The sequence below is a fragment of the Acanthisitta chloris genome, unplaced genomic scaffold, assembly GCF_000695815.1.
Source record: "Acanthisitta chloris isolate BGI_N310 unplaced genomic scaffold, ASM69581v1 scaffold33193, whole genome shotgun sequence".
In the NCBI taxonomy this organism is placed as follows: domain Eukaryota; kingdom Metazoa; phylum Chordata; class Aves; order Passeriformes; family Acanthisittidae; genus Acanthisitta; species Acanthisitta chloris.
Window position 1 is genome coordinate 40,489 of NW_008667211.1, and position 11,339 is coordinate 51,827.

The following is an 11,339-nucleotide window of genomic DNA, read 5'->3' on the forward strand; positions in this document are numbered from 1 at the left end:
CTGCTCATCAGTCAGCCTCAACTCCCTGCACCCTCCCCATGGCCCCTCCTCACCAGGCACTAATCTTCCTCTCAGAGTGGTTCAGCTGATGCCAGTTAATTCAGATTTTGGAACTGGGGTATGCAGAAAGAAAGGGGCACGCTGCAGTGGATGAGTTATCAGAGGATTCTGGGGATCAGCCCAGGGGCTTCTGCTCGTGGAGAGCACCAAATGGCTCTGAGGGACAGGCACCAAAGTTGGCAGGGTGCAGGCTCTGCCTTGAAGGGTGGAGAAAGTCTGGTTTGATACAGCAGCTTTTCCCTTTCGCAGGAAGTTTCTCAACACAGCTATGTGAAATGTTACTTGGAGGCCCTCTGGGGACAGGAGGTAGACAAGCCAGCTTTTTTACAGCTTAGGTGCAGAGGGAAAATAATGCATTTAGGGGGGGAAATAGCACCAGAGTCTGGGCTGCAGTGACTGAGGAGAGGCCAGACCTGAGGATTATATGCACATATTCGGGGGGGGGAAAAGAGAGAATTTTATAGAGCAGATCCTCAGGAGCTCTACAAACCTTGAGAGTGGAGGCTTTATATGGCAGAGGAAGAAAAACAGTTTCTAAAGAAGGTTCCAAAATGTGTAGGTTAAAACCAACTTTCTAATTGCAACACAAAATAAACAACAGCCAGACAGCACCCAAGGTAGGTAGGAGCTGTCAGTGTGAGTTGTCCTGGAGAACATTCATGAACAAAGTGAACTGCTGCATCTGAGTTTAACTTTCAGTTTAAATGGAGCTATACCGCAGTGCACATACATGTAGTGGACTGCAGTGGCAAAGTGCACATTTGAAAAGGTGTAAACCAACTCCCGTGGTCAGGTTTGTTGTGTTATATTCCCCTGTCTGACAGCTTTGTCCCATGCCCTTCCATTCAGTCAAATGAGAAAGGCAGACCACTCTCAGATATGACATTCAGGTAACAAATTAGGGCACAGGGAATTTGCCAGTTTTACAGAAATACCCCAACAGACAGACAAGTGAGTGTATCTCTCACAAATATGTCTTTTCTAGGCCCTGGTTAATTTTTCCAAGAAACATGTTTTGGGAATGCTCATTTATTGTTCTCTTGCTATGAATATAACAGTACTAGCTCTTGTGGTTTGCTTTCCTTTGTCAAGGCTGGCCTTTGTGAAGCAGAACAGGAACAAATGAGGAAAATTCTCTACCAGAAGGAGTCCAACTACAACAGACTTAAAAGGGCCAAAATGGACAAATCTATGTTTGTGAAAATCAAGACTCTGGGTATTGGTGCATTTGGAGAAGTATGCCTGGCCTGCAAGGTGGATACCCATGCCCTGTATGCCATGAAGACTCTGCGAAAGAAAGATACTGAACCGGAGTGGCTCATGTCAAAGCAGAGAGGGACATACTTGCTGAGGCAGACAATGAGTGGGTGGTTAAACTCTATTATTCCTTCCAAGATAAAGAGAACTTGTACTTTGTGATGGACTACATCCCTGGTGGGGACATGATGAGTCTCCTGATTCGGATGGAGGTCTTCCCAGAGCGCCTGGCTAGATTTTATATTGCAGAGCTCACTTTGGCTATAGAAAAGCAGAGAGGGACATACTTGCTGAGGCAGACAATGAGTGGGTGGTTAAACTCTATTATTCCTTCCAAGATAAAGAGAACTTGTACTTTGTGATGGACTACATCCCTGGTGGGGACATGATGAGTCTCCTGATTCGGATGGAGGTCTTCCCAGAGCGCCTGGCTAGATTTTATATTGCAGAGCTCACTTTGGCTATAGAGAGTGTGCACAAAATGGGATTCATTCATCGAGACATCAAGCCTGACAACATTCTGATAGACCTCGATGGGCATATCAAACTGACTGACTTTGGACTATGTACTGGATTCAGGTGGACTCACAATTCAAAATATTATCAGAAAGGTAATGTTTTTAGACTTTATTTGGAATGGTACACAGTATTTATTTTGAAACAAGCACCCAGCTCTTGGCAGAAATGCCAGGTGAGGAAACCAAGGTGGTGTGTATACAGACAAACCGTCAATGGCAATATTATGTGTCTGTCTCTCTCTGACTCATTCAATTAGTTTGTTTCCAGTACTATTCAAAGCCCTGTCAGTAATGTGGCTGTCCACTGCAGCAGCAGCCATTTTTCAGTCTGTACTTGTTTAGAGGATCTCTGAAATGGTGAAGTGATTTAATCACAGGCTTGAAGTAGTCCACATATCTCCTGTGTGTGCTCTTGAGGAGTATTGGCATCTGTTGGCAAAAAGGTCATAAATAACTGGGATAGCTCCATTGTTCTGTATCTCCCATATGAAAATATACTTCCTTGTGCTGAGACAGAGACATTTTGTTGGACATTTTGTATGGAAAACCAATTGTGAACGGGAGGGCAGAAGGAAATACCTTGGGTTTAAAGTTTAAATGCTATTCTTCAGTGCGTAGGAGATGGCACTAGATCTAGGTAAATACTTATGGTTTGCATGTCATGTTTTATGACCATGAATGTAAACTTTCTCTCGCATTTGAAAGGGAGCCATACCAGACAAGACAGCATGGAGCCCAGTGATCTTTGGGATGATGTGTCCAATTGTAGATGTGGAGATAGGCTGAAGACATTGGAACAAAGAGCTAAGAAGCAGCATCAGAGATGTCTAGCCCACTCGTTAGTTGGAACCCCTAATTACATTGCTCCTGAAGTCCTGCTTCGTAAAGGTAGATGAACCTGCGTTTTTTCTCCTGTTTAAGTGAACACTGATGCTTTGAAATACTTTTCTTTTTCCCCTTGAATAAGCTTGCTGCTTTGGAGGGTGGTAATTCTGAAGGCCACACACACTTAGCTCAGATTAAGGAGAACTCTCCATGCTCCAGTGTTTAGCATCACCTAACTGACATTGGTGGTGGCCATACTTTGTCTGTCTGTGTATATCCACACTCTGAGGCCTTTGAGTGAGACTGTTAGTAAATGAGTTGGACAATGTTAGCAGTGATGTTTTTCAAGTGTAAAGCAGATTATCTCTACTCATGGAGTACAACTCTGGCTGCTATCAAGTTTACATAAACCAGTGGGTACCCAGCTGATGGTTCTGGATCACTCATTCAGGTAGGCGACTTATGTATGGATGATGCAAACTTGTGGAAACATGTCCTCCAGATTCCCAGCCAGAACTTGAGGAACCCAACAAAAAGTTTTCCACAATTTACACTGGAGACCCAACATTCAAAAGCTCAGCTTGAGGAATTTAGACAGTACTTGGTGGCTATCCATGCAGAACTGACACGGTCACTGTAGTAAGGGGATTAGTTGTTCAGAGTTGTCTGTGTAGTGATGTAGCTGTGGGACAGGGCACAAAACCCCCTCCTTCATTCTTTCTAATTATATGGTTTCATGACTCACTTTTGTTGAAAGTAAAATTTATTCAGAAAGATTCACAGACAACAGGATTAGATCTTTATTGGCAGCAGAATTTAGGTCAGCCAGCAGAAGTCACAAATCGTTTGTCTGAGAAAAGGCAGAAATTTGTGTGGTGTTTGTTAATGCTTAATTGCAAGTAGCTCTGTACACATCCTCTCTGGCTGGTGGAGGTCAACCTGTTCACTTGCCTTTCAGGATACACTCAGCTGTGTGACTGGTGGAGTGTTGGTGTGATCCTCTTCGAGATGTTAGTGGGACAGCCTCCTTTCCTGGCTCCTACACCCACAGAAACTCAACTGAAGGTAAGCTGAAGCAAAGTTCCAATCTGTGGTAGCAAAATGTTAACCTTTTCCCTTCCCTTCTCCTCCATGCATAGAGCTGTCCCCCATTGTTTTACTAGAGAAAGGACTAATGATTGCAAAAGCCTGATTTTAAATAGTTCCATGCAAGCACAGATCCTTTCCCAAGCAACGAAAACACTGACTAGAACTGACTTGTCCAACTGCGTAGATAAGGTATTAGTTTTCGGAGTCTTCTCGGCAGAATTCTGATTTCTTAAGCACAGGTTCATCTATTTGAATTCCTTAGAGTGCCTATCAGTAAGCTGATATGCCAGTGATAATTGCAGTTGGCAATGTGTTTAAAAGTCGAGCAGTTAGAAAGGATGGAAGGGATTTATCTTGTGACCATTTCTCCTAGTTTACATTTTGGAGACAAAATGAAGTCATTCCTTGAAGTCATTCCACAAAATGTCTAAAGTGAGTGTGTTCTCAAATCTGACTATGGGAGCATCCAGGAGGGAACTTGCCTTTTTAAAAAATGGAATTGCTCTTTTGTCTGCTAGCCAACAATATTTTTTGGTTCTCTAAATTAATTATTAACAAGCAATGCAATCTAATAATTGGGTCCCTGGACCTCTGAGATATGCAGACTGTGAGTGGACTCGTTACATACATACTTCTATACAGTTAATGTTGGCAATTGCAAGGATTCTGTTTCCAGGATTAGAAGTTGCTTAATATCTTTCTTACCTGCAGGTGATAAATTGGGAAAGTACACTGCACATTCCCTCACAGATCAAGCTAAGCCCTGAGGCAACTGATCTCATCACAAAGCTCTGCTGTGCTGCTGAGGACAGGCTTGGAAGAAATGGAGCAGATGATATTAAAGCTCATTCTTTCTTTCACTCTATGGACTTCTCTACCGATATCCGTAGGCAGCCAGCTCCCTATGTTCCAAAGATCAGCCATCCTATGGACACTTCAAATTTCGATCCAGTTGAAGAAGAAAGTCCTTGGAACGATGCTAGCGGTGACAGCACCAGGACATGGGATCCACTAGCTTCTTCCAACAGCAAACATACAGAACATGCTTTTTACGAGTTTACTTTCCGAAGATTCTTTGATGACAACGGGTATCCGTTCAGGTATCCCAAACCTTCTGGAATGGAAGTTGGCCAGTCTGAGAAATCTGATGCAGAAGACAAAGGTGTGGTGGATCAGACTGGAGCTTGTCAGCCTGTATATGTGTAAATTATTGTATAGAGTACTCCAGATAAGACTAATCTCGAATCCAATAGGGCCTTTAACTGATCCTTTAGGAGCTGATCCTGCAGCACTTGTTCAGGTGTACCTTCAGCTGAAGCTGGAGGCATCCTGGGGAGTCAGAAGCTTGCAGGGCCAGGTCCTAAAAATGGCACTCTTGAAAGTTCAGGTCAGTTCTACTGTAAATAACTTTGTTGATAATTACACTTGAAATCCTGGTCTTCACCAAAATCTGCAAGGCCAGCAGTCTATCATTTCTAGGCCTATTTTTATTTGAGGTCAGCATCCCCCTACTCAGATTAACATTTACAGACTTCTGCAACTGTCAGCGTTATTTTTTAAATGAATAAAGAGCACTTATATTTTGTTTATAGCAGGGGTTTTTTTCCTACTAAATTATAGGGATTAACTTTGACAAATCATGCTGCTGTTCTTCTTTTCTACATTTTTATTTTATCCATAGCACTTATTACACATTTAGGAAGATGCGTAAAGCTGAAGAACATGTGTTGAAAGGTCTCTGTGCAATAATGTAAGAAAGAAAGAAAAAAAAGAAGAAAAATGAAAAATAGAAAACTGCTCTCTAATTTCCTAAATTTACTGATGCCATTGTATTCGCACCGTGATTTTTGTTTATTGTATGCATTTTCCACATTTCAAAATTGTGACATAACCTTAAAGCTGCTTTATTTCCTTCTGCTTATTGGGGTGTAATAGAAAGTGTGAGAAAGTGACAATTTGGGTGTGATTTCATTGTCTAGTGTGTGAAGAATGTTGCATGAGCAGTGTTTTTCTATTTGAAATGGCCTTTTCTTGCCATTCACAGGCAGGTCCTGTGGATCCGTTTTTACTAAGGGTCTAAAATTAGACCATTTTAACCCGTGTGTTGATAATGTATTGTGTGGATGGTTTCCTCTTATGATTGTATCCAATATTAATTTTGTGAAACAGATTGCAAAGGTTCTAACTGAATAGTGATGTTGTGGTCTGATGTAATAGGTCGTTTTAGCACGCACGTGTCATCGGCACACGCGTTTCCCCACCAAGGATCAACAGCGAGACCGTTACTGCAGAGCTGATTTTGGCAGCAGCCTGGCTGGGGCTGGTCCAGGCAGTGCACAGTGCTCGTGGTTCAGCACCAGCAGCAATGCACAGCACCAATGCTGACAGATGCAGCACAGTGTCTTCAAACCAGCGTGTCCAGCGCTGTGCTCCCCCAACATGCTGAGATCCTAAGTGAGATGAGGCTGATGTTGAGTGCCTGCAGCTCCATGGAGGTACGTGGCTTTTCCAGAGATCAGATCCTTACATGTGACTGGCTGTGTATCCATTTAGGATCCTAGTGTTTTTGGCACTGACACCTGAAAATGTTGGCATTGTTGGTAGGTCACTCTGTCCTGTTGCCTAGAGGTTAAAATGTTGCTGTGATGGAGCACAGTAGGCCTTCATTTCTGTCAAATTGTAGGCATACTTTGAAATATCAGTTCTTAACTATGTTAAAATATGCATTTTTCTTGTATGTATAAGTGAGAATTATTCAAGGTGATATCAGAATACTAAAGATAATTAAGCCATACATATTTGCGTATATATTATATATAACTAAATAAGTAAACACACACAAAAATCCTTAATTCAGATTAGTGTAACAGTCCTATTTAAAGTGATTGACCTAATAACATTTGAGGAAAACACTCCTTTAATGTGTTTTTGCTTTATTTTATTTTTAAATCTGGAGCTTCATTATTTTTTCCGTATATTATTCCACATATTATTCCTTAATGTTTTAGCATATCCTATCCTATCCATTGTTTAGATATCTAAGCAACAACATATGAATTCATCAGCCTAAACTAAACAAAAATGATTGTGTATTTGTTTACATTTGTATGAAAGGAATGTTCTGAGGTATGCAGTGCTTGTGTTGTGACAGTTCATGTAAGATTCAGTATTACTGCTTTTTTATATAGTAATGCCATTTTTTGTTATTTACATCTATCTGACATTCTTTCATGTGGTAGGTTCTTTCTCAGGAACTCAATTTAACTGTTATTTATTGATATATCATTGCCTTTGAAAGCTTCTACTGGCACAATTTATTAAAAATCTGAATCAAAATCTACACTGTGTTGTGTGTTCTTGAAATGGGTAACTGCTGCCTGTTTTAAGGGGTTTGTTTTTGTAATGTGAGTGATGGGTTTGAGCTACAGACATGAGATCCAAACCTCACCTCTCCTGCAGCATTTGATGTGGAATCTCTGGGTACCTTGAGACAATTTCTTCTGCCCTCGTGGCCCTTAAGAATAAGGGGCAGGATTCCAGGTGACACTTGCTGTCGTGTGACCAGGTCAGTGGTGGCATAAAATTCAGCCCAGTCACTTCCTCTGCAGTGGTGCAGTGGTAGTGCTGCCAGGGCAGCCACAACCCTTGCTTGCCTTGTCTGGATGTTGTCTCTGATTTATTTCTAAAATGTAAATAATTCACCTGCAAATGCAGAAATCTTTGCAACTAAGCAAAACAAGAGAAACTGGCCCAGAAGGAAACAGGTGCTTCCACAGTGCATATATTACTCATTTAGAATCTATGCTGCAGGGAACAGAAGCCAACTCCCATTTCACCTAAAGAACTGATTTGAAAACCAAATCTTTCGAGCTTATCAAGAACTATCTCTGGAAGGTTCACGTCCTTTGCAGACATTTCAGGAGTAAACACAAACTTGGGAGTAAATTTTATTACATTTGGACAAATAAATAATACACCATATATTGAGGCTGACTCTAAGCATTTGTAGTTCTGCTGAACTTCCTGCAAAAAGCATCAAGAATCTTCTTTTCAGAGGTTATATAAATGCAATATTTGTATTAAAATAACCCTGTTTCTCAACTCCCAAAACTGAAACAAACATAAAACCCCTCTCAGATATATTTATTCTTGACTGAAAGTAAGGAGTTTATTAATTCTGAAGTAGTGTTCTTGGTTAAGGTCACAGGTGACATTTGAGATGTAATCATGACGTTGCTAAGTCAAGGTTGAACCTGCTGCTGATCTCAGCGAGACAGGGATTTCACTCCTGGGTTTCAGCAAAGACATGTATGCACAGTAACACCACTTACTGTGTCTACAAAAGTGTAAGTAATTGCCTCAAAATTTACAAGTAATTGCTGCTTTCAAGAATGCAAACTTCCCAAAGCAGGAGAGCCAGTGGCACAGGAACAGAGAGGAGCCTCTGCAGCCCTTCATACCTGTACTCTTCAGCATGGCCAGATTTGCAAAGCAGCAGCAACAGTTCTTGATAAGCAAATTATTCCCAGTTGGGTGCAGAAGAACTGGCAGTGGAAGTTATAACCAGGTGCCTAGCTTGAACAACATGAAAGCTAAATGAGGGAGAGAAGCATTTGACTTTTAAATGGAAATGGAAGAATGAGGTTAACTATGCAGGAAGCAGGCGATAGCCTGGAACTGGATGGAAAATTGGTCTCATGAGCCTAAGAAAAAATTTTTTCCCTGTAATTTTTGATGTATGAAATAGCTGCTTTAAAAGCTTTCCTAGAGAATGTGTAACGAGAAGAGGAATTTAGAACATATACTTTGGTTCTATCCCAAAATGCAGAAACGTTGGCAGAAAATGGCAACTGTTACTAAAATTATTATTGGAATTAAAAATGTAAAGTCTTTCCCACAGGAAATAATCTTAGGAATAGATAATTTAGAAATAGCAACCATTAAAACACACACACAGAAAAAGAGAAGTGTAAAAATGTTTTTCCTGGCAGGGAAGTCTGCTGCAGCAAGAACATGGAAGTTGTGCCTTCCCTGGGTTTCTGTTCTGAGCAGTGAAAGAGCAGTGAGCAGCATTTGGTAAAAATGGAGTCCTGGGCTCCCATCTTACCAAAACAAACTGAGGAGCTGATCCATAAAGCTAGTGTCACCTTCTTCAAATGCAGCAGTAGCTCCAGGCCCGGCAGAAGAGACAGGAGCCTGGTGACACTGGACAACAGACATTTGAATGGACTGATGGATACACTGATATGCAGCTCTCGTGCTTTGGAAAGTGCTTTTCTGTCAGTTCTGTGGGGTGAAAATACCTGTGCCAGCATCTAGTAATTTTTAGATATGTGAAGAAAATGAGGCTTCATGAAGCAGGCCTTGGGCAGGCTTAAGTGTTTCTTGGGCTTCAGTGGGGCTCCAAAAACAGAGTGCAAGGCACACCTCATCTTCTGGTCGTGGTCCTGGGATCCCTATGACCCAGGAAAGTCCCAGGTAAGGCCCCCTTGGCTGTTGTAAGAAAAGGGGGAATTGAATGGCCAAGGGGTACATGTGACCAAGGGGAAATAGCTGATCCTCTTAGATCACAAGTGGCAGCCAAGATAAACACTTCAAAGATGGTGCAGCCTTGCTGCAGCCTCTAGTGGTTCCCCCCTGGGGGTACATGTGTTGGGGAGAATGGTCATGTTGGCACCTCCTGCTTGTCTCGCGCTTGTTGGGAGCACCTAACACCCAGCTCAGACAGTCCTGCTGTGCAAGAGAGAGCCTGCACATGTGCTTGTGTCCCACAGCTTTGGGTCGTGCTGTGTGGAGAAGAAAGAGGCTGCACTGCCACCCAGCTCCTTCCCCACCTCCACCCCTGGGGCTGCTTTAAAGGAAAGCAGAGCACTAGCTCCACATTGCCGCTGGCTTACCCATCCAAGTGCCACAAAGTTCCTCACCATGTGCCATGAAGTGTTTGCCACAGATGGAAAGTTTTCCCACTAAGCTCCTGGCTGTGCTTCTGAAGGCAACATCAGCTGTCCCATAAATACCCTTGTCATAAGTAATAGCTTCTTTTTTTTCTTCTGCTTTTATGCTGTTGGGCAGCTGTGGGTGAGGTTTTTTTCCTGTCTTTGTTCAGGGCAACAGTTAGCTGCACAACTCTGCTCCTTTCCTAAGGGAGCACTGATAGCTTTCTATGCCCAGAGGGGAAACTGAGCTAGAAAAGGGAAGGATCTGCAGGTCACTCAGTAACTGGCGAGTCTAATGGGTTATCTTTAGTAATGTGAAGTCTGAAAATTAAATCACCACCCCTGAGGGCAACCTCTCCTCAGCCTCTCACTGCGCTGGCCTCATGGTCTGATGAGTTACTATGTCTTCTTGACAACTGCTTTCCATAGCATTGGTCATTCTTGGCCTTAACAGCAGCAGTAAGCTTGGCTCAGTAACTGCCTGTGGCTTCCTGGTCTGATGCCAATTTCAGAGTAGTTCATTTCACTAAAAAGAGACCTGGTCATGCTGAATAATAGAGACATCAGAAAGAAAGGAACACACATTCACTTTTTATGTGTCTAACTTTACTACTAGGACATCATCACAAGGGCAAAAGTGTTCATTGGCACATTCTTATGAAAGGCTCAGTTATGCAACACTTTACAGTGGTATGTTCCCCAGCTATTGATATGTTTGGGTTTAGCTTATCATTGAAGCAGTTTTTTGGTTTGGTTTTCTAGGTATGAAATCTAACAGATAAGAAAGGCCAAAATTCAGAACTGGTATACAGGATAACAGCTCCAAAAAGACCTATGTAGAGTGTGGTTTAACCTGATGTTATGATGAAACTCCAACAGAAGGAGATTTTTTTTAAAGGAGGAACTCACTTGGGTGCAAACCAGGGAGAGTGTATATAATATACTATATCTTGCTGCCAAGATGATGGAGCCAAGCTCTTCTCAGTGGTACAAACCAATGTTAACATGAGGCAACAGGCAGAAACTTATGCACAGGAAGTTTCACCTGAACATGAGGAAGAACTTATTTACTTGTGAGTGACTGTGCACAAGAACAGATTGCCCAGAGAGGATGTGGATTCTCCTTCACTGGAGATACTCAAGAACCATCTGGATGCAATCCTGTGCCGTGTGCTCTAGGACAGCCCTACTTGAGCAGAGAGGTCAGATCAGATGACCCATTGTGGTCTCTTCCAACCTAACTGATTCTGTTTCTGTGAGATCACAGATACCCAAACCAGACAGGAGCAGCAGTGGGTATCAGAGCTGGCTTTATGGCTAGATCTGCTTTGGATGAGGCCAGGGGTGAGTAAATAATAGGACCATATAAATGCCAGTTGGAAGGGACCTCTGGAGACCTCCCACTCACTGTGGGCTTGCAGCCAGTGCTGGGTCTGTCCAGCCAGCATTTTGTGCAGCAGAAGCCTTCAGGGATGACACATCCTCCCCCAGCACAAGGGCCTGAGGCTAGGCAGAGCAGGTGCCAGCCAGATCTGCTGCTCTCCAAGCCCTTCAGAGCAGCCTGGCAGTGGGCTCCTTGGCTGCTGCTCTTCTTGGCATCATGGCCCTGCACAGAAGCCTCATATCACCATCAAGCACTGTACCATAGCTGCAG

General features: G+C 42.7%; 1 protein-coding gene across 1 annotated transcript in view; it reads left to right on the forward strand.

Moving 5' to 3' along the window:
- The window catches only part of LATS2 (large tumor suppressor kinase 2), a 41,914-nt gene extending 36,645 nt beyond the window's left edge, over positions 1–5,269 (forward strand). The window contains exons 4-8 of the mRNA XM_009072416.1: positions 1,153–1,373; positions 1,567–1,928; positions 2,541–2,723; positions 3,619–3,725; positions 4,461–5,269. Coding sequence (XP_009070664.1) covers positions 1,153–1,373; positions 1,567–1,928; positions 2,541–2,723; positions 3,619–3,725; positions 4,461–4,955 — 1,368 coding nt within the window. The 3' untranslated portion in view covers positions 4,956–5,269. The remainder of the gene's footprint in view (positions 1–1,152; positions 1,374–1,566; positions 1,929–2,540; positions 2,724–3,618; positions 3,726–4,460) is intronic.
- Positions 5,270–11,339: the final 6,070 nt, after the last annotated feature.